Source organism: Bubalus kerabau, chromosome 14, assembly GCF_029407905.1.
Source record: "Bubalus kerabau isolate K-KA32 ecotype Philippines breed swamp buffalo chromosome 14, PCC_UOA_SB_1v2, whole genome shotgun sequence".
Classification (NCBI taxonomy): domain Eukaryota; kingdom Metazoa; phylum Chordata; class Mammalia; order Artiodactyla; family Bovidae; genus Bubalus; species Bubalus kerabau.
In genome coordinates this window covers 63,583,099-63,604,639 of record NC_073637.1, presented here as the reverse complement: position 1 = coordinate 63,604,639, position 21,541 = coordinate 63,583,099, and the positions used below count along the sequence as shown (strand labels likewise).

Below are 21,541 nucleotides of genomic sequence, written 5' to 3'. Positions count from 1 at the left end.
TGTTAATACATACTGAATGCTATAGACAATGTAACCTAGTCTATATTCTATATGTTATATAGTATATAATGAATACTATACCTATATTCTGTATACTTTATAAGATATATTAAACAATACACATTATAGTATACATACAATTGATGATAAAATGTATTAGATGGGTATTATATCTACTGGCAGTGTTTTGTCATAATAGGTATTTAATAAATATATGTTGAATGAGGAAAGATACCTCAATATAATAAAGGCCATATATGGCAAACCCACAGCTAATATCATACTCAGTGTTGAAAAGTTGAAACCATTTCCTCTAAGATCCGGAATAAGACAAGGATGCCCATTCTCACCAATTTAATTTCACACAGAGGTGGAAGTCCTAGCTACAGTAATTAGGCAATAAAAAGAAATAAAAGGGATCAAAATCAGAAAGGAAGAAGTAAAACTTTCATTGTTTGCAGATGATATAATACATATAGAAAATCCTAAAAACACCACAAAAAACTATTAGAACTACTAAATGAATTCAGTAAAGTTGCAGGATACAAAATTATTATACAGAAATCGGCTTTATTTCTACTCACTAAAAGTGGACTTTCAGAAAGAGACATTAGGAAAAAAAATCCCATTTACAATTGCATCAAAAAGAATAAAATATTTAGGAATGATTGTAATCAAAGAGATAGGAGACTTGGAGAACTGTAAGATATTGATCAAAGAAATTGAAATGTTATGAACAAATGAAAAGATATACCACACTCATGTCTTTTGGAAATGTTAATATTGTTAAAATGATCATACTCTGCAAGACAATCTACAAATTCAATGCAATCCCTATCAAAATACCAATGATATTTTTCACAGAGCTAGAATAGAGCTATAATTCTAAAATTGGTATGGAAATGCAAAAGACCCAAATAGACAAAACAATCTCGAGAAAGAACAAAGCTGGAAGCATCACAAGTCCTGATTTTAAACTATAATGCAAAGCTACTGTAATCAAAATAGTATGGTGCGGACATAAAACATACCCATAGATAAGTGGAAGAGCATAGAGAGCCCAGAAATAAACCCATGCTTATATGGTTAATTAATCTATGACAAAGAAGCCAGGAAAATACAATGGGAAAAAGACAGCTTCTTCAGTAGATGGTGTTGGGAAAATTGAATAGCTTAATGCATCAGCATGAAACTGGACTACTTTCTCACTCTATACAGAAAAATAAATTCAAAATTAATTAAAAATCTGAAACTATAAAAGTCCTAGAAGAAAACATAGCCAGTATGCTCTTTGACATTGGTCTTAGCAATAGTTCTTTGGATCTGTCTCCTCACACAAGGGAAACAAAAGCAAAAATAAACAGTACTACATAAAATTAAAAGCTTTTACACAGCAAAGGAAACTAAAATGAGAAGGTAACCTACTGAATGGGAGAAGATGTTTACAATTTATCCATTAAAGGGTTAATATGCAAAATATGCAAAACATACAAGTCAACATAAAATGGGCAGAGGATCTGAATGGACGTTTTTTTAAAGAAGACATACACTAAGTGGGTGAGGTGACGAACTTATATATGTATGTTACTATAATAAAATTATTTTTAATTCTCAAAAAAAAGAAGACATACAGATGGTCAACATGCACATGAAAAGATGTTCAACATCACTAATTATTAGTGTTGATGATGCAGAGAAAAAGGGAACACTTATGAACTGTTAGTGGGAAAGTAAATTGGTAGAACCACTATGGAAAACAGTATGCTGCTGCTGCTGCTGCTAAGTCGCTTCAGTCGTGTCCGACTCTGTGCGACCCCATAGACGGCAGCCCAGTAGGCTCCTCTGTCCCTGGGATTCTCCAGGCAAGAATACTGGAGTGGGTTGCCATTTCCCTCTCTAGTGCATGAAAGTGAAAAGTGAAAGTGAAGTTGCTCAGTCGTGCCCGACTCCTAGCGACCCCATGGACTGCAGCCTACCAGGCTCCTCCGTCCATAGGATTTTCCAGGCAAGAGTACTGGAGTGGGTTGCCATTGCCTTCTCTGGAAAACAGTATAGAGATCCTCAAAAAAGTAAAAGTGAAGCTACCATATGATCCAGCAATTTTACTTCTGGATATTTACTGGAAGAAAACAAAAACACTAATTTGAAAAGATATAAGGGGACTTCCCTGGTGGTCCAGCGGTTAAGAATCTGCCTTGCAATGCAGGAGATAGGGGTTCAGTTCCTGGTGGGAGAGCTAAGATCCCACATGCCACGGAGCAACTAAGCCCACACACTGCAACTAGAGAGCCTGTGTGCCATAACGAAAGACACTGCATGACACAATGAAGATCCTGCGTGCTGCAACTAAGACCTGATGCAGCCAAATAAAGAAATAAACTATATTTGCACCCCATGTTCATTTCAGCATTATTTACAATAGCCAAGATGTACAAGCAACGTAAGCATCTATCAACAGAAAAATGCATAAAGAAGATCTGGTATATAGACAATGTAATATTAATCATTTAAAAAGAAATGAAAAGTTGCCATTTGCAACAATGTGGGTGGATTTAGAGAATATTGAGGCAAGTGAAATAAGTCAGAGGAAGACAGATTCTGTGTGATCTTATTTATGCTAAGTCACTTCAGTCGTGTCCGACTCTGTGTAACCCCATAGACGGCAGCCACCAGGCTTCCCCGTCCCTGGGATTCTCCAGGCAAGAACACTGGAGTGGGTTGCCATTTCCTTCTCCAATGCATGAAAGTGAAAAGTGAAAGCAAAGTTGCTCAGTCGTGTCCGACTCTTAGCGACCCCATGGACTGCAGCCTACCAGGCTCCTCCATCCATGGGATTTTCCAGGCAAGAGTACTGGAGTGGGGTGCCATTGCCTTCTCTGGATCTTATTTATATGTGGAATCTAAAAGCCAAACAAAACAAGCTGAAAACACTCATAGATACAGAGAACAAAAGAATGGTCACCAGATGGGCAGAAGGTGAGTAGGTGGGTGAGACAGATGAAAGGATCAAGAGGTACAAACCTTCAGTGATATAATAAATGAGCCACAAGGATGTAATATACAACACAAGGAATATGGTCAATAATAATTTAATAACTTTGTATGGGGACAGATGGTTACTAGACTTACCATGGTGATCATTTCATAATGGATGCCAATGTCAAATACTAGGTAGTACACCTGAAACTAACCTACTAGTGTACGTCAGATATATTTCGACTAAAAAAATAATATATATATACTTTTGGAAGAATGAAAACAGTATTTATTCAACACTATTAAGTTCTGCCAGAGCTTAGTCACTGAGGATTTATTCTTTCAACCCTTCTTTCTTAGCTGTCTCCTTAAGGCAGTTTCCTTCTTTTCCCAGTGTGTTCTGGTTCGTTTGGGACAAGGGAATCTTTGGTTTACCCAAGTCTGAGCTCGAGGAGTGCTCCCATCAAGCACACAGACCTGAGCGTGCACCCCGGAATGAAAGGCTGACAGTTGGGGTATGAACCCTGGGAATATCAAGGCCACCAATGGATTTGGAGGGAAGCCAGCCATGCCTTAACAGACGATCCAGAGGGACTGCTCCGAGTTCCTTGAGGTTCCTGATGCTTTTTTGCTTTCTTGAGAATAAAGTTCAAAGAACTGGAAAGGGTGTTAGCGACACAGAGTCCGGTCCAGCTCTCTCAGAAATTATAAGGCCCTACTCCCTGCTTCCCAAACCAAGTAGGAGAGGTGGGGGCTCTGAGTCTTCCTTCATTCTTAACAGCAATAGTTTCTTTTCCTGGTTCTGGGTCGTCACCAGCTCCATTGCTTTAGAAACAAGTGGCCAGAAAGCTTGAGAGTCCCTTCCAAGGTTCCCCGGGATGTTTGAGTGGAACAAAGGTGGAAGGGAGGGAGGGAGGGAAGGAGAGAGGAAGAAGGCATGAAGGAATAAATAAGGGGGAGTGGATGGATGCGCAAGAGCCTGGTAGCCATAACCCCAGCTGGAGGGGCTGAACCCCTGGAGGGACATCCACCCCTCGCCCCCTTCCCATTCCCAGGCCGTCGCTCCTGAGTCCCCGGGTCGGCTGGGCGCCCCCAGGGAGGATGCGGGGGAGAATTTGAATCGAGGACAGGTAGGGGGCGCGGCGAGGGCGAGGGGCGGCAGGGGGCCGAGAGGTGGGGAAGGGGAGGGCCTTGGAGGAGGAGAGGAGGGGCGCAGGGAGTGGGCGCGGCGGAGGGGGCGGCGGGCGCCTGGCTGCGGCGCGGGAGGGAGGGCTGGCGCGGGGACCCATGCCGCCGCCGCCGCCGCCTCCTCACGGGCCAGGGCTGCGCCGCCGGGGCTGAGCCGCCGCCGGAACCAAAACCCCAGCGGCCGCCGGGCGCGCCCGCAGCGCGGGAGGGACGATGGGCTGCGGCGGGAGCCGGGCGGATGCCATCGAGCCCCGCTATTACGAGAGCTGGACTCGGGAGACGGAGTCCACCTGGCTCACCTACACCGACTCGGACGCGCAGCCCAGCAACGCCGCCCCGGACAGCGGCCCCGAGGCGGGCGGCCTGCACGCGGGTGAGTGCGCCCGGCTGCGGGAGGCGGGGGCACGCGGGGCGCCAGGGCCAGCCCAGACCCCCGGAGCGTTCGGTGCGGAACGGCGGCGGCGGTAATGGTGGGAGGGAGAGGCGGGAGACAGGCAGACAGACAGATAGACGGGACTTGCCTTGTGACTGACCCGCCCAGGCCCAGGGAGGGGGTGGGCCAACCAGAGACCCTCAGGGAAGCTGAGTTAATCCCCGAGCCTCCGGGAAACCCCGCACCTCCGGGCCCCCGCCGGTGCCCGCTCATTGGCAGGGACGGATGGGGTGGGAGGACTGCGCGCCCGGCTAGCACGCCTTCTTCGCAGCCCACCCACGCCTCCCGCCCCTGGGATGCGCCTTCGCCGGGTTTTGGCCGCTGTGCACGCAGCCGAGGCTCTCCATCCACTGGCCTCTTGCCCCTCTCTCCGTTGATTTGGGTGCAGTCTTCCTCGTGGCTCCCACCGTTTCTCCCGTCTCGGGTTTTGAAAACCAGAGCCCTAGTTCAGGGCGTAATAAACGCCTGCCGCACCATCACCAGTTCTGCACTTAAGCTACTTTACAAGCAGTTGTTTCCTAGTGAAGACTTCCTGCTCCACTCCACCGTGCCCCGACGCTTAATAAGAGGCAGGGCATGAGAGTGGATTACGACTGTAAATTAAATACTCGTACCATTCCCCCTCTGGCAGAAATCTGACGGAAGGATATGCAGAGAACTTTTTGGACCAGTGACAAATAAGATTTTTTTTGTTTTTTAAAGCAGAGAGTAATGATTGTAGCGTAGCGATGAAATTAGATTAACTGTTGCCACAGGCTGACCTTTAATCATGAACGCGTTGGTGATGTTAAAAGGAAAAAACTTCCTTGCTTATTACATGGATGTTGTCAAAAGCCATATCAATATTTGTATAAGAATGTTTTAACTGTTTCCTGACCCCTTTGTGTTGCTGGCATTTTAAAATATTGAAAGCTAAAATAGAATATGAGGTTAATTTGAAGAGTAACATATGTTATAAGGAGGAGGAAAGAAATGTCAACAACTGCTCTTAAACCACCCTTAGTCCTAAATTCCTGCCTCCAAAATAAGAGCTGTCCCTTTTAATCCTGAGATTCTGTCTCCATCTTTTGGAACCACACTGGCTCCTTTTTCACGTGAACTTTGTGATTTCCCCCCACCCCCTACCCTTTTTTTTTTAAAGCGAGAATTGTCAGGGAAAACTGTGCAAGGCAAACACGACCTTTGTCTCTAATTTCTCTGACTCACAGTAGCAATCGTAATGGTCATTTTGTGTTGCTGATGCTTTCAGTGCATTTTCAAATGGTGTGTTGGCTGAATTCAATGTCAGAAAGAGAATAATACATGAGCCTTCAAAACTGATCTGGAAAATGTTAGATGTAACAGCATGTCCCAAGGGGGTGTACTGAGGTACTTCCTCAGGAGAGACTCAAAAGACCAGAGCTACACTCCTAGGAAATAAGGTTAAAAATATCTAACATGGAAAAGAACAAAATACAGCTTCAGGGAATGGTTGCCTTGGTGACTGGAAGTATATGTGTGTCTGTACATGTGTACAAGTGTGGGAGAGTTATTATGGGATGGCTAAATATGTCCATATTTATTTGTTTCCAATACTTATTCATTTGTTACTCTGCCATCCTGAGTCATGTCCCGTCATGTATCATGAGATCTGCAACAGGTGGGACCTGGGACAATCACGCTCATTCATGGTACCCTGCCATACGTGGGACAGCCCTGCCAGGCAGGTGGTCCTGAAGACCTGAGTCATTCACAGGAATGGCTCAACTGCTGTCTCAGAACACCACCCTAAAATTGGCAAGACTTTTAGATGGGCAGGATCATTTAAATTCCCCAGAAATTTCCATCAGCCTCAGAGGAGAGGAAACATTTCTGAAGGTCAGCATGGAACCAAGCATTCCCTGGGCTTCAGTCACCCTGGGAGATTAGCCAGCGTTCTTTATTTTTTTCTTCCCTCCTACTCCCCGGGTCTTACCCACCCTCTGCCCGTGTGCCACCTGTTAATTCAGTTCCAGGCTTCTGGGGGCACTGCATTGGTCCACAGTGATTGTGCTGTGGTAAGAAGCCAGATGCCACATTTTCCTGTTCCCATCAACTCTTTTCTGATGGGGGGACAAAAGGAAAACCAGGATTTAGGATAATTCATATTGTAAAAACATCACTGGGCTTCCCTGATAGCTCAGGAAACACAGGTTCGATTCCTGGGTTGGAAAGATCCCCTGGAGAAGGAAATGGCAACCCACTCCAGTATTCTTGCCTGGGAAATCCCATGGACAGAGGAGCCTGACAGACTACAGTCCATGGGGTCGCAAAGAGTTGGACACAACTGAGTGACTAAACAACAACAAAATCATCACTAATGGCTTCATGGCTAGAATTCTGGAGCTGGAGAGGGTCTCTGTGCAAGGCAGATGGGATTTGGTAAGTTGTCCAGTCTGCACTGCACAGCCTCCCTGTCCCTTCACACTTCCTGCCTCCAGCTCCCTCAGTCCTCAAGAGTCCTTTCTTTCTGGGCCCCTGATCACTCTCTTTTAGTATCACATTGAAACCACTTTTTTTCCTGCCCACCCCAGCCTCAGGACCTCTGAGTGCAGGGAGTGGACTCATTCATCTTTGTATCTTAGCACACTGTGGAGCCGCCCGTTGGGGTCCTCTGAATGAGTAGGCACTTGATCTAAACCTGCCCTCCTTCGGTCCAGTCTTCCTAAGTTTCCTCCCGCTTTCTCTGCCTTACATCTCTTGCTGCTGATGTTTGCTCACCTGAATAAGTTTAACCTAGCCTGGTGGGCTGCCATCTATGGGGTCGCACAGAGTCGGACACGACTGAATCGACCTAGCAGCAGCAGCAGACTCCTCCAAGGGCAGAGGAGAGCCCTCTAGAACAGCAGGAGGGGAGGGAGCTAGGGGAGTGCAGAGGACTGAGTCAGTCATTCTGCCTGGGGAGGGGCCCGTGTGCACAGACCCCTGCAGGAGACCTCCCTGCGGAAACAGGACTGCCCCTGCAGGCTGCACACAGCCGATGACCCCGATCCACTCCCTGAGTGAGGGTGCCTGTGGAGAATTGACCTCTGACTTCGTGGTGGGTAAGCCTCCCTCTCCGCCAGCTGGACCTGTAGACTGTTCAGTTCAGTTCAGTCGCTCAGTCGTGCCTGACTCTTTGCGACCCCATGAATCGCAGCACACCAGGCCTCCCTGTCCATCACCAATTCCTGGAGTTCACCCAGACTCACGTCCATCGAGTCATTGATGCCATCCAGTCATCTCATCCTCTGTCATCCCCTTCTCCCCCTGCCCCCAATCCCTCCCAGCATCAGAGTCTTTTCCAATGAGTCAAGTCTTTGCATGAGGTGGCCAAAGTACTGGAGTTTCAGCTTTAGCATCATTCCTTCCAAAGAAATCCCAGGGCTGATCTCCTTCAGAATGGACTGGTTGGATCTCCTTGCAGTCCAAGGGACTCTCAAGAGTCTTCTCCAACACCACAGTTCAAAAGCATCAATTCTTCCGTGCTCAGCCTTCTTCACAGTCCAACTCTCACATCCATACATGACCACAGGAAAAACCATAGCCTTGACTAGACGAACCTTTGTTGGCAAAGTAATGTCTCTGCTTTTGAATATGCTATCTAGGTTGGTCATAACTTTCCTTCCAAGGAGTAAGCATCTTTTAATTTAATGGCTGAAGTCACCATCTGCAGTGATTTTGGAGCCCAAAAAAATAAAGTCTGACACTGTTTCCACTGTTTCCCCATCTATTTGCCATGAAGTGATGGGACCAGATGCCATGATCTTCGTTTTCTGAATGTTGAGCTTTAAGCCAACATTTTCACTCTCCTCTTTCACTTTCATCAAGAGGCTTTTTAGTTCCTCTTCACTTTCTGCCATAAGGGTGGTGTCATCTGCATATCTGGGGTTATTAATATTTCTCCCGGCAATCTTGATTCCAGCTTGTGTTTCTTTCAGTCGAGCGTTTCTCATGATGTATTCTGCATAGAAGTTAAATAAGCAGGGTGACAATATACAGCCTTGACGAACTCCTTTTCCTATTTGGAACCAGTCTGTTGTTCCATGTCCAGTTCTAACTGTTGCTTCCTGACCTGCATACAGATTTCTCAAGAGGCAGGTCAGGTAGTACCACTTGGTAATATTTTCAAACAGTTTTTAGAATTGGAGTATAGTTAAATTACAGTGTTGTGATAGTTTTAAGTGTACAGAGAAGTGACTTTTTATATATGTTTGGTTGGTCAAAAAGTTTGTTCAAGTTTTCCGTAAGATGGTACAAAAAAGCCCAAATTAACTTTTTGGCCAACCTAATATATAATACATATGTGTGTGTGTGTGTGTGTGTGTGTGTGTGTGTGTATATCCTTTTTCAGATTCTTTTCCATTTAGGTTATTACAAGACAGTCAAATAATTATTGATTAAGGCCTGTACTCTTGGGAATGACAGGGAAGAGGTCTTTCCACTGGTCATTGTAGTCCTGCTCCTAACACTGGGCCTGGTCACAGTAGGACCTCAAGCTACCTCTCTTGAATGAATACATCTCGTAAAACTTCTCTGTATCCATTTCGTTCTTCCTGTAGTCCCCAGAGTTGATGTTTCCTTTCCTCAAGAGTTCTATCCGCTCTTCCATTTCAGGTTCTTGTCCACCTGGTGGGTTGCATAGTAAGAAAACCTACCCCCTCTCTACACCCGCTTTGCCAAACACAAGCTCATTTGTTATAAGGGTGGTTTTGCAAAAATCACTTCAAGAAACAGGTGGCAACAAACCCGGGCTTTTCATCAACATCTGGGAATCTCACTTCTCACGACCCTGGTCTCCTGGGTGGCCGCTCGTCCTGCCCCAGGCTCTCCAGGCCCTTTGTCCAGCCCAGTGAGAGCAGCGGTCACACTGGCTTGTTCCCACCTCCATCTTTTGGATTAGCCTGGGAGCTCCACTAGAGACTTGGGTCCCCCGCGGCCTTTCTGTCTTCATTCTTGTTGGAGCATGAAAACCTGCCAAGCTCACTTTCTCGCCTGGGGTTTCAAGACCTCCTTGAGAGGACACCCTGTGCCTTCACGAGTGGGACAAGTCCTGTGTGGAGGCCAGACACGCACGGAACATTTGGAAATAGCAATAAAGAAAACCTTTATTGGTTTTCTACGTAACCCAAGAGATACTGCTCTCTCTCTCTCTCTCTTTCTTTTCGTCGACTCCGGTCTACCAGGTCCCGGTCTGTAAAAGACCGCAACACATATTGTTCTTCATAGTGGCTATACCAATTCACATTCCCACCAACAGTGTAAGAAGGCTCATTTTTCTTCACACTCTCTGCAACATTTGTCATCTGTAGGCTTTTAGATCATGGCTCCTCTGACTGGTGTGAGGTGGTACCTCATTGTGGTTTTGATTTGCATTGTCTAATAATTAGTGATGTTGATCATTTTTTCATGTGCCTGTCAAGCCATCTGAATGTCTTCTTTGGAGAAATATCTTTTTATGCCCATTTTTTGATTGGGTTGTTTGGTTTTTTATTATTGCGTTTAATGAGCTATTTATATATTTTGGAAATTAAGTACTTGTTGGTTGCATGACTTGCAAATATCTTCTCCCAGTCCATAGGCTGTCTTTCTGTTTTGGTTTTGATTTCCTTTGCTATGCAAAAGCTGATAAGTTTGATTAGGTCCCGTTTGTTTATTTGTATTTTTTTCTATTGCCTTGGGAGACTGAGCTAAGAAAACATTGGCACAATTTATGGGTTTATATCAGAGAATGTTTTGCCTATGTTCTCTTCCAAAATGTAACCTTTTCAGGAGATAGAGTTCTTACAGAAGTAATCATGTTAAAATGAGGTCATTACAGTAGGCTATAATCCAATGTGACTGGTGTCCTTATGAAAAGGGAAATGTGAACACATAGACAAACGCCCAGAGAGAATGCCATGTGAAGACGAAGGCAGACACTGAAAGCAAGGAAGGCCAAAGGTGGCCAGCCACCCAGCAGAAGTTGCAGGAGAGGCGTGAAGCAGAGTCTCTGTCACAGCCCACAGAAGAAATGAACCCCGCCAACGCCTTGGTCTCAGCCTTCTAGCCTCCAGAACTGTGACGAGACATTTCTGTTAAGCCCCCCAGTTTGTGGTACTTTGTTACAGCCACAGAAAACTGATAGAAATGTTCTTGTGAGCCCAGACACGCACGGAACATTTGGAAATAGCAAGAGGATTTCTGTGGTCACTACTTCACATTTCCTTCTGAGATTGCATCTCTTTCCTTGTCATTTATATTCAAATACCATTTACTGAGCATCTACTATAAGTGAGCATTTTTCTTTGGGGATATTAGTATTCCCTGGAAAAGGAAAGGGCAACCCACTCCAGTGTTCTTGCCTGGAGAATCCCATGGACAGAGGAGCCTGCTGGACTACCGTCTATGGGGTCCCAAAGAGTCGGACACGAATAAGAGACATTAGTATTCATAACTCTCTAAACCTCATACATCATTGCTATCAACATCTACTAGATGAGGAAAAACTGAGGCTTAGTGAGCTTAAGAGACTGAGTGGTTTAAACACAACATTGTGAATCAACTATGAAGAAAATTAAAAAAAAAATCACAATAGAAATAATAAAAGAGATTGAGTGGGGTCACCTATCCAGGAAATAGAAGCACCCAGGTCAGAATCCAGATCTCTTGTTTCTAAATCCAGGGCAGTGCTAACTACTGAGCACAAATTTAGGGCTCTCCTCCACCCCATCTGCCTTTGGCTTATTTGAAAATGCGAACCACTTGGAGTGGGAGCCTCCTGCCAGCATTCTCAAGGCGAGGACACGAGTCCTTGAAGTGATGCCCGCAGCCCTGTGGCACAGATGCCACCCCTGCCAGTGCTGAGTGCCCCTGGGCAGGGCTGCCGGAGCTGCCCAAAGAATCACCTGCATCCCACTCACTTGATGGGCTTGTTAGAGATGGAGCAGTCTTTGGGCAGAATAATCTTTTTTCCTGGTTTCAAATGCAATGGATATTCCTTCAGAGAATTTAAAAAGTGCAGAGAAGCACACAGAAGGAAACACGCCTCCATAGCATTTAGGTTTCATCCTTAGGTCGTGAATCTAGGTGTATATGGTGTGTGTTGCATCTTCTGTAGGGGTTATGTTTAAAGTTTGGTTGGGGGATATGTAAAAGAGCCTTCAGGTTGCTTGGAAACCCAAAGGCCAAGGGGGAAAAAAACCTTTTTTCTCCTTGTGTTCAAAAAAATATTTAGGTACAGATGCTGTGTTAAGTCACTTTAGTCGTGTCCGACTCTTTGGCACCCCATGGACTGTAGCCTGCCCAGGCTTCTCTGTCCGTGGGTTTTCCAGGCAAGAATACTGGAGTGGGTTGCCATTTCCTCCTCCAGGGAATCTTCCCGACCCAGGGATTGAATCGTGTCTTAGTTCTCCTGCATTGACAGGCAGGTTCTTTACCACTAGCGCCACTTGGGAAGCCCCTTAGTTACAGATGGTGACAGCCAAAGTCTAGATGGAATAGGAGAAGAGCAAGCAGTGAAGACCATGGATAGGTGAAGGGATTTTTCCTCCTTTTTTTTTTCTAAGCAATGTAGTTGAATTCAGGTTAATTACATACTGCAGGCTTCCCTGGTGGTTCAGTGGTAAAAGAATCTGCCTGCCAATGCAGGAGATGCAAGTTCGATCGCTGGATCAGAAAGGTCCCCTGGAGAAGGAAATGGCAACCCAGTCCAGTATTCTTGCCTGGAGAATCCCCATGGACAGAGGAGCCTGGAAGGCTACAGTCCACAGGGTTGCAAAAGAGTTGGACATGACTTAGAGACTCAACAACAACAACACATTACATACTAGGCTAATGTGTAGTGTGAATCCATTGTATGTAATCCCTTCATGTCCCTTTCACCTCCCTTCCACCTCCCTACAATTCGCTCAGGTTGAGGATGCTGTTATATATTCTGCCCGGCTGTTTTCTGGGATTTGTGGTTGCTTTATGGATGTAGAAACATGATGTATATGTGGACCAGCTCTCTGTCTGAGTCTCAAATGCCCACGAGGTCATGCAGGTTGGCTGCCCAATGTTATGGTTGCTCCAACCCCATATGCTCCAGCTCTGGGTCTCTGTGTCAGATGGGATAGGTACTGAGTGTCTGCCTACATCTTGCCGTGTGGCTTCTGTGTAATGAAGCAAAGCCAGGAAGCAGTAGATTTTTCTTAGTCTAGTCCATCTTCTCTATGAATAGTGCCCATTTCTCTCAGATTCTGGATTAGGTTGTCTGTTAGTCTTCACTTTAGGGATTGTTGTGAGTCTTGGTCTTTTTCTGTCTTCTAGGCATGTTAACAGCCAGTTGGGCAAGGCTGAGTCAGCTGCTCCTAACCAGATGCCCTTCAGCCTGGAAATCCAGTCCCAAAGTTCTTGCCCTTCTCTTCCCAGTCCCTGCAGCAGCCTGTGAGACAGCCACACACACCACACCACCTCGCCAGATCTGTTTACAGCCTCCTTCTCATGTGACCATGTCCTAACCGTTCTCTTCTTCATCCTCCTCCTCCTTGTTATTTTGCCTGCAGATGGTATAGTTTGGTGGTTAAGGAATTAGACTTTAACAACAGACATTTCCCAACTGTGTGACTTGAGCAAGTTTCTTAGCTTCTCTGGGTTTCAGTTTCCACGTTGTAGGACGGGAATCATTGCAGAATTAATGTGCTCACAAATATGAAGGACGTACTGCCTCTCCTAGCACCCAGGATCCCCTTACCTCCTCAGTCTTGCCCTGAGCTTACTGTGCCAGCTTCAAAGCCAGGGTCACCCCTCCTCTGTTTCTGTGTTGCCCAGAGTTGCTGTTGAAAGTGATGAGCGTTGGTGATTGAATCCAGGCTCATGCCTGGAACCTTAGTGTTCTTACCAGTTCTTGGCAGTTCTATTAATTCCTTATTAATATGCTGTTTTAGTCTGTATGTGACACTCCTGACATTGTTTCTTGCCCTCTGAATGCTAAAAACATCAAAGACTTGCTGTGAATTCTCTCATCTTTCCCTCCAGTCACCTGCTGTGCATCCTTCTTGCCACTTCAGCATTTTTAAACGTCTTTAGCCATCCTCTCTCCTCACATCTCCTGTTTGGATTCTCAGTGCACTGATGGGGTTGCTTCTTGATGTAACAGTAGGTGAGGCCATCACAGGTGGTTCCATTATCTTTCCCACTTAACAGAAAGTCTGGAGGTCAGGAGCCACACCACCACTTAAGACTGCTATCCAGGACCTGGGCTCTTTGAGCTTATTATTTTGCCATCCTTGGTGTGTGGATTTCATCCTCATAGTTGCAAGTTACTATGACATCTTATTTTAGATAGGAAGAAGGGGAAAATGTAGAAAGAAGCATTCCACCTAAGTGGTTTTTTTTTTTTTTTTAATCTGTAAAACAGTAGATTTCTCAGGACCCAGTAAATTTGCTTACACTTCTCATTGGCCAGAAGCATGTTATATGGCTGTCACAGGCTTCTAGAGTCTAGGAAGTCCAAACTTTGAGCTGGGTTCATGACACCTTAAAGGTAGTGGGTCCTTGTGCCAAGAGAAAAAAGAGGAGAGCAGAGACTAGGTAGACTGCAAGCAGGTGCTGTCCCTTTAATCCTAAGACTGTGTCAGAGAGGAGAGAGGATTAGCAGGAGCCAAGGGAGAGGAGAAGAGGAAGTGAGGGGGAGGCAGGTCTGCCAGAAACCCAGATAACATAATGACTAGCATTAAGAGTTTGCTGTAATAATAACACATTCTAATAATAATTGTTTTCAGCATTCCCCCGTGTCAAATGAATTCATAAAGGTGAATATTTGCTGAAAAAGTTACATGTGCCAATATTGAGCTAATCTTAGAAATAACGCAGCAATAACTCAAATTGAAATCTTTTAAAATGGTCTCTTGACATCAGACTCTGTGCTGTGTACACAGATATGTGGTGGCCACTTCTTTCTTTGCTGCTTCATTTTCTTGTAAAGTTGATGCCAGCCGGAAGCTGATGTGCCCACAGATCCTCTGTGGCACCTGTTTCCAATGAGTGGGAACATTTGTGCAGGCTCCCTGTGCAGGGTGACTCTAAGGCCCGGGCTGGGGGCTCCTGCTAGGGGAGCAGCAGACAGCCAACTGGCTCGTTTAAAGAATTGACAGTATTTTCTGTGAAAGTTAAAAAAAAAAATCACCCTGCTATTATCTCTAGGGCTGCTGGACTTTAGGGCATGGGGAAACCGAAAGGATTTGTAGAAAATGGCAGGGCTGTTTGTGAAACTGGTCGTCATAACAACAGGGTGCAGCGGCAGTTACAAGGGAAGTGGCGATGGGCTGGTGCCGATCACAGGAGGGACCGTTCAGGCTTAAACATCTCCATAAACAACAGCCGTGTTTGACCACAAGGCCACAATTCATTATTACATCCAAGAATCACTTTTCAAGGACAGTCAGGCTCAGATTTGCTTGCTGGGAGATAAAGGATGTGGGTGCCAACACTCACAGTCACAACCCCTGCCTGTGAGTGTGGCTTCTGGTAAACTGTGTGCAGAGGACGTGCCAGGCCTTGTGTATTCGGTACCTAGTGCTGTTACCCCATTTTACAGATTGGGGAAGTCAGGGAGGTGAGGCATCTTGCCCAAGGGCTGCACATCAGGTTCTCTTGGTGAACCTAAAATAAAGCCTGCACCCCGACCCTGGGGCTTCAGACATGGTAGGCGGGTGGGGCCAGAACTCCTGCATGTTTAATAGCTTCTTTAGGTCTGCACTGAGTGGAATTCCCTCTGTCAGTGGTGGGGCCAAGATCCTGCGTTTCTAATAAGCTCCCGAGTGATGCTTGGACCTGTCGGAGAGAAGGGAGATTCTAGATCAGAGGCTGGGAAAACTTTTCTGTGAAGGGTCAGATGGTAAACATTTCAGGCTAAGTGGGCCGTTGATCTCTGTTGCAGCTACTCAACTTTGCAGTTTTTAGCACTGAAGCTGCCAAAGGAAAAGATACAATCAGTGAGCGTGGCCATGTACCAATGCTCACTCCTGTGATTCTGAGGCTGAGTCAGGTTTAGGAGCCAGTGTCTTTCATCCCAAAGGCAGAGTGGAAGGGAGAAAAGAACAAGGTTTGCGGTTACTAGTCCTCGCCCTCTGGAGAAGGCAATGGCACCCCACTCCAGTACTCTTGCCTGGAAAATCCCATGGACAGAGGAGCCTGATAGGCTGCAGTCCATGGGGTCACCAAGAGTCAGACACGACTGAGCGGCTTCACTTTCACTTTTCACTTTCATGCATTGGAGAAGAAAATGGCAACCCACTCCAGTATTCTTGCCTAGAGAATCCCAGGGATGGGGGAGCCTGGTGGGCTGCCGTCTATGGGGTTGCACAGAGTCGGACACGACTGAAGTGACTTAGCAGCAGTCCTCGCCCTCAAGCACACCTCTGGCAAGCTCAGCACATACAGTAAGCCCTGAAACAATGTTTGTGGAATGAGCAAATAAATGGGATTAAGTGCTTTTCTCACCTGGAAGGCAGTTTTGAAAGACTAGTAAGGTGTCCCTGATAACATTAGGTCATTAAGGTATTAGGTATCTTATTATGCAGCTTCCCCAGTGGCTCAGTGGTAAAGAATCTGCCTGCCAAGCAGGAACAGTGACAGACTTTATTTTCTTGGGCTCCAAAATCACTGTGGACAGTGACTGCAGCCATGAAATTAAAAGACACTTGATCCTTGGAAGAAAAGCCATGACAAACCTAGACAGCGTATTAAAAAGCAAAGGCATTACAAAGGTTTGTCTAGTCAAAGCTATGGTTTTTCCAGTAGTCATGTATGGATGTGAGAGTTGGACCATAAAGAAGGCTGAACACTTTCGAACTGTGGTGTTGGAGAAGACTCTTGAGAGTCTCCTGGACTGCAAGAGTATCACACCGGTCAATCCCAAAGGAAATCAACCCTGAATATTCATTGGAAGGACTGATGCTGAAGCTGAAGCTCCAGTATTGTGGCTACCTCATGTGAAGAGCCAACTCATTGGAAAAGATCCTGATGCTGGGAAAGATTGAAGGCAGGAGGAGAAGGGGACAACAGAGGATGAGATGATTGGATGGCATCACCGACTCAATGGACATGAGTTTGAGCAACCTCCGGGAGATAGTGAAGGACAGGAAAGCCTGGCATGCTGCATCCACGGGGTTGCATAGTCGGACAAAACTGAAGTGACTTAGCATGCACACATGCCCTCTTGGGTTGAGTGGGATTTGGGAAGAAAACCTTGTCGCAGCATCACCCAGAGTAAAGTTGGGGTTCCTGGTTCTCTCAGGAGGTGTCCCTGCCTTGGGTCTCCAGGAATGTTGGAATCCTTCTGTCCCTTCATCACGGGTCGCTGTTGATTCAGAGCTGCGAGGCAGCTACTGTGGCATGAAAGGCTTTTTCCCAGCTGCATCCTGTGCTTCTGTGGGCGCGGAGCTGCTGCTGGGAGGTGAAAGGAATAATCAGTCATTTCCTTGTGTCTCTCTGAGCTCTGCTCACCATTCCTTAACACCCAGTTCTTGCCATGGGCTGTAAGGCCAGAGTTGGGGTGTTTAAAAAGTTGCTGTGTCTCTCTGAGGTCTGCTCACCATATGGTTGATGATGGTTCTGGGCAGCTGGTTGCTGTTATGGTGTTTACTTTTCTGAATCAGGTGTTTCCTTTGTAGAGGCAGGGGCATCTAGCCATTACATACGGCTTCAGAAAACATGCAGTGAACTTAGAGAAAAGGCATCGTTTAAATAGAAGCTGCCAAAAATGTTAAAAAGGAGTCCAGGGAGAGTTTGCCCATAGCCTTTTTTCTTTTGCATGTGAATTCAAAATTCAAACACTGATTATTCGTGGAATCCCCAAATCGCATGTGGTTTGGTGGTTCAGTTGCTAAGTCATGTCCGACTCTTGTGACCCGATGGACTGTAGCCTGCCAGGCTCCTCTGTCCATGGGATTTTCCAGCCAAGAATACTGGAATGGGATGCCATTTCCTTCTCCAGGGGATCTTCCCAGCCCAGAGATCAAACCCAAGTCTCTTGCACTGACAGCAGTGGGAAATGTAATAAAATCTCATATGACAAGGTGATTTAAACATGTGTGCAGACACCCACCGGAGAAGGCAATGGCACCCCACTCCAGTACTCTTGCCTGGAAAATCCCATGGACGGAGGAGCCTGGTGGGCTGCAGTCCATGGGGTTGCTAAGAGTTGGACACGACTAAGCAACTTCACTTTCACTTTTCACTTTCATGCATTGGAGAAGGAAATGGCAACCCACTCCAGTGTTCTTGCCTGGAGAATCCCAGGGACGGGGCAGCCTGGTGGGCTGCCGTTTATGGGGTCGCACAGAGTCGGACACAACTGAAGCGACTTAGCAGCAGCAGCAGCAGCAGCAGACACCCACACACTGATTATAGTTTCAATTAAGCATGGATGCTTCCCAGCAGTTACCAACTGGTTGCAATTGCTCAAAACAATTCTGGAACCCCATAATCATAGCCTTAGGCACTTTCTCTTTTCTTTTTAAAAAATTTTGTTTACTTATTTTTATTGAAGTATCCTCAGGCATTTTTAACATTAACATTTCAACTTACATAAAAGTTTAAAACTTTAAAACTATACAAATGAATACGCATAATTCAAACTGGGAGAATAGTGTAATGAACCCCTTTGTACCATCATCATCCAGCTTCAGCATTATCAACACACAGCAAATCTTGTCTCCTTTATGCATCCATCTGCGTTCACCCACTGGATTATTTTGAAGCAAGTTTGGGAAGTCGTGTAACTTCATCCGTAAATACTTTAGTATGGCTGTCTAAAACATAAGGATTCTTTTTAAAAAGATACAACGTTGAATTATATGAAACTGTTATTTTTGTAGGTTGAAATGTAATATCATCAATTCTATGTTTCAACTGAACTGCAATACCATTAGCACACCTAAAAAATTGATGAAAATTCCTCTAATATAACCAGATTGATTCACTGGCCAAATCTCACCCATGACCTCATAATGTTTTTTCTACAATTGGTTTGAATCGGGATGCAAGCAATGTCCACACGTTGTGTTTGGTTGATGTTTATCTGGTTATCTCTCAATTTTCTGTTGTTAAGATTGCCTGTGACAATCTAATAACCATCCACTGTTAAGTTCCTTGTTAGCTTTCAGTCATTGATAATCATTGCCCGCATCAGTTATTTCATTAGGAATTGCAAAATGGTGACATTCTAACATTTCTTCAACATTCATTAGATATTTTATAAAGAATAATTTTCCTTGTTGCCCTTTTGGTTTCCCTGAAAAGGCAGTTAAATGTCCACTTCTTTCGCCAGGAGTTGGTGATGGACAGGGAGGCCTGGTGTGCTGCAATTCATGGGGTCGCAAAGAGTCGGACATGACTGAACTACTGAACTGAACTGAATTTTTTTCCTGGTTTCCTCCGAAAGTGGAAATATCATTATGAATTCATGGATTTTTAGCATATTTGATGAGTTTTAGTTTGTTGCACCTATTATTATCCATGTATGTGTATGTTTCTAAACGGTTCCATCTTTGATGAAAGGGAGCTTCTCAGTTCAATTCCTTTTTACACAACTCGGTCTTTGATAGTCCTTGCTTTCTGTTGTGATATTTTTTCTAGACTTATATTGTATTTTTTCCTGTGCTAGACTTGGAATTAACCATTTCCCTGAGGAGTCCTGGTTCTTTTCATTGAAATATGATATTTAGAGACTACAGCTTGGGCACTTGGAGTGTTCATTGCTATTGAGTTTGTTGTTTATGAACCTTTGCAGTGGACAGAGCTAGGAGTTGTTTTCTTTTTTAAAGAGATATTTGTATTGATATTTTCAGTTCAAAATTTTCAATTGTAGGGCTTTCCTTATTTATTTTATTTTATATTCTTTTTAAATGCTGAAAGTCTTGGTTCCTAACAACATTATAAGTCCTTATTTACTTTTTGTATATCTAACAATATGCTACTGAAAATATTTTTAGATTTTTGTGGGGTTTTGTCCTTAGGGTATAGCATAATAGAACTATATAGTTAGAGTGCTATGTTTAACAGTAATTTGAAATAATTTCTTGCTGTATATGGTTAAGCTATCAACTTGCTATTAGAGAGGTAAGTGCATTTGTAAACTTTGTGGCCAAATTGTTGCTTTTTAAAATTTTAGTTTAATTTTGTTTTATACTTAGGTAAAAATTTTACATGTGTCCAATGACAAATCTGCAAAACAAGCTCCATTTAAGAAGTCTAACTTCTATTTCTAGCCCCTGTATACCCTTTGTCCTCCTCTACATTTAGGGCTTCCCTTGTGGCTCAGCTGGTAAAGAATCCGCCTGCAGTGTGGGAGACCTGGAGACCTGGGTTTGATCCTTGGGTTGGGAAGATCCCCTGGAGAAGGGAAAGGCAACCCACACTAGTATTCTGGCCTGGAGAATTCCATGGACTGGATAGCCCATAGGGTCGCAAAGAGTCGGACAGGACTGAGCGACTTTCACTTTGATGTATTTATACAATATGTACACACACACAAATACATACAGTCACGTGTTCTCCCTTTTAAAGATAAAAGGTAGCATACTGTACCCTCTGTTTTGTGCCTTGGCCTTTTCACTTAATAATATACTCCAGAGACCACTTCTGAGCAGTATATAAATTACTCATTCTTTTTTTGTAACTGCATAGTACTCCGTTCTGTGGCTGTGTCACAGTTTACTGGGGTTGTCCCTAGACTTTTACTAGGCAGCTAGTCTTGTCCATAAGTTTTTTCACTTCTGCTAATGTATCTTTAGATAGATTATTAAAAGCGGGATGACTCGGCCAAAGGCTGAATGCAAACAGGTATTGCCAGATCCCCCTCCACAGGATTTCTACCATTTTGCATTCCCATCAGCAGTGTCTGAAAGTGCCTATTGTCCCATATTTTTGCCAACAGAGTATACTGTCCAACATAGGGAGTTTTGTCACTTTAATGGGTAAGAAAATGGGTAGTTTTAATGTACATCTCTGTGAGTGAGGTTGCTGTTCTTTTCATGTGATTATGGGCAAATTGCCTTTTTCCCAGACACATACAATCTGTTTACATCTCTAGACCTATTTTTTTGACCATATTCAGTAGTTGCAAATCTTCATCCTTGGAGGATGCTCTTCAAAATATTTGAAGAGCAAAAAGTCCCTATAGTTATTTAGTGAATGAAATTTTTGGGGTTTTGCTCTCGGGTGGAGCAGCTGGAGCTGGCTGGGCATTTCCCTCGGAGTACAGTCCAGGGGCTCCTCCATATGGTCTTTCTGCCTGGGCTAGTTTGGGCTTCCTCATGGCATGGTGGCCTCGGGACAGTCAGTTTGTTTACATAACTGTTCTGAGCTCCAGCGCATGTCCCAGCTATAAAGGCAGAAGCTGTATTAACTCTCACGACCTAGCCTTGGAACTCATGGGGGTGTCACGTCTCCTGCATTCTCTTGCTTACAAGTGAGTCACAAGCCTGGCCAGGTTCAAAGGGAGGGAATTATACACCGTCCCTTGAAGAAGGAATGGCAAGGTTCTAGAAGAGCATGGCAGTTTTAACAACTGTGGAAGTTCTGAGATCTTATCTGGCTAGTTAGCCTGTGACACTGTCTTGGAAGCTGTTAAGACAGGAGACTCCTGGATCAGAAACAAAGGGCTTGATCACTGTGGTGCAGTGAGCCTCATGGGAATTACTATTTGCATCAGTTTCCCCTTTTCCCAAGTCTCACAGGGGTGATGCCCATGGGTCCACATGGATTCCTTCACAGGCAGTAGATTGCAGTACAGGAGATTTATGTGCCTGCGAATCTACTGAAACTCTTCTCACAAAGAGTGGTATTGTAAATGCAGAGTCGGAGCTCTATGCAGTGCGTTGATCTGGCTAATCTCTTCTGCCCACATCAAAGATCAAAATCAACCTTCTCCCTTGGTTTCAGCACCCCCACCACTGGTGAGTTTCCCTTCTACCTCTGCTT

The 21,541-nt window shown here is 44.9% G+C and overlaps 1 protein-coding gene and 1 long non-coding RNA gene across 3 annotated transcripts in view; one reads left to right on the top strand and one right to left on the bottom strand.

Moving 5' to 3' along the window:
• Nucleotides 1–4,279: 4,279 nt before the first annotated feature.
• The window catches only part of BAALC (BAALC binder of MAP3K1 and KLF4), an 86,386-nt gene continuing 69,124 nt past the window's right edge, over nt 4,280–21,541 (top strand). The window contains exon 1 of the mRNA XM_055546495.1: nt 4,280–4,537. Within this exon, the coding sequence (XP_055402470.1) occupies nt 4,378–4,537 (160 nt within the window). The 5' untranslated portion in view covers nt 4,280–4,377. The remainder of the gene's footprint in view (nt 4,538–21,541) is intronic.
• Nucleotides 15,093–17,486, bottom strand: LOC129626989 (uncharacterized). 2 transcript variants are annotated; one of them, XR_008702364.1, is made up of 3 exons: nt 17,152–17,486; nt 16,805–17,005; nt 15,093–15,388 (listed from the first exon to the last, which is right to left on the bottom strand). It is a non-coding gene; the product is annotated as an uncharacterized LOC129626989 (long non-coding RNA). The 2 variants fall into 2 exon arrangements; XR_008702363.1 differs by lacking the exon at nt 17,152–17,486 and having other exon boundaries at nt 16,805–17,139.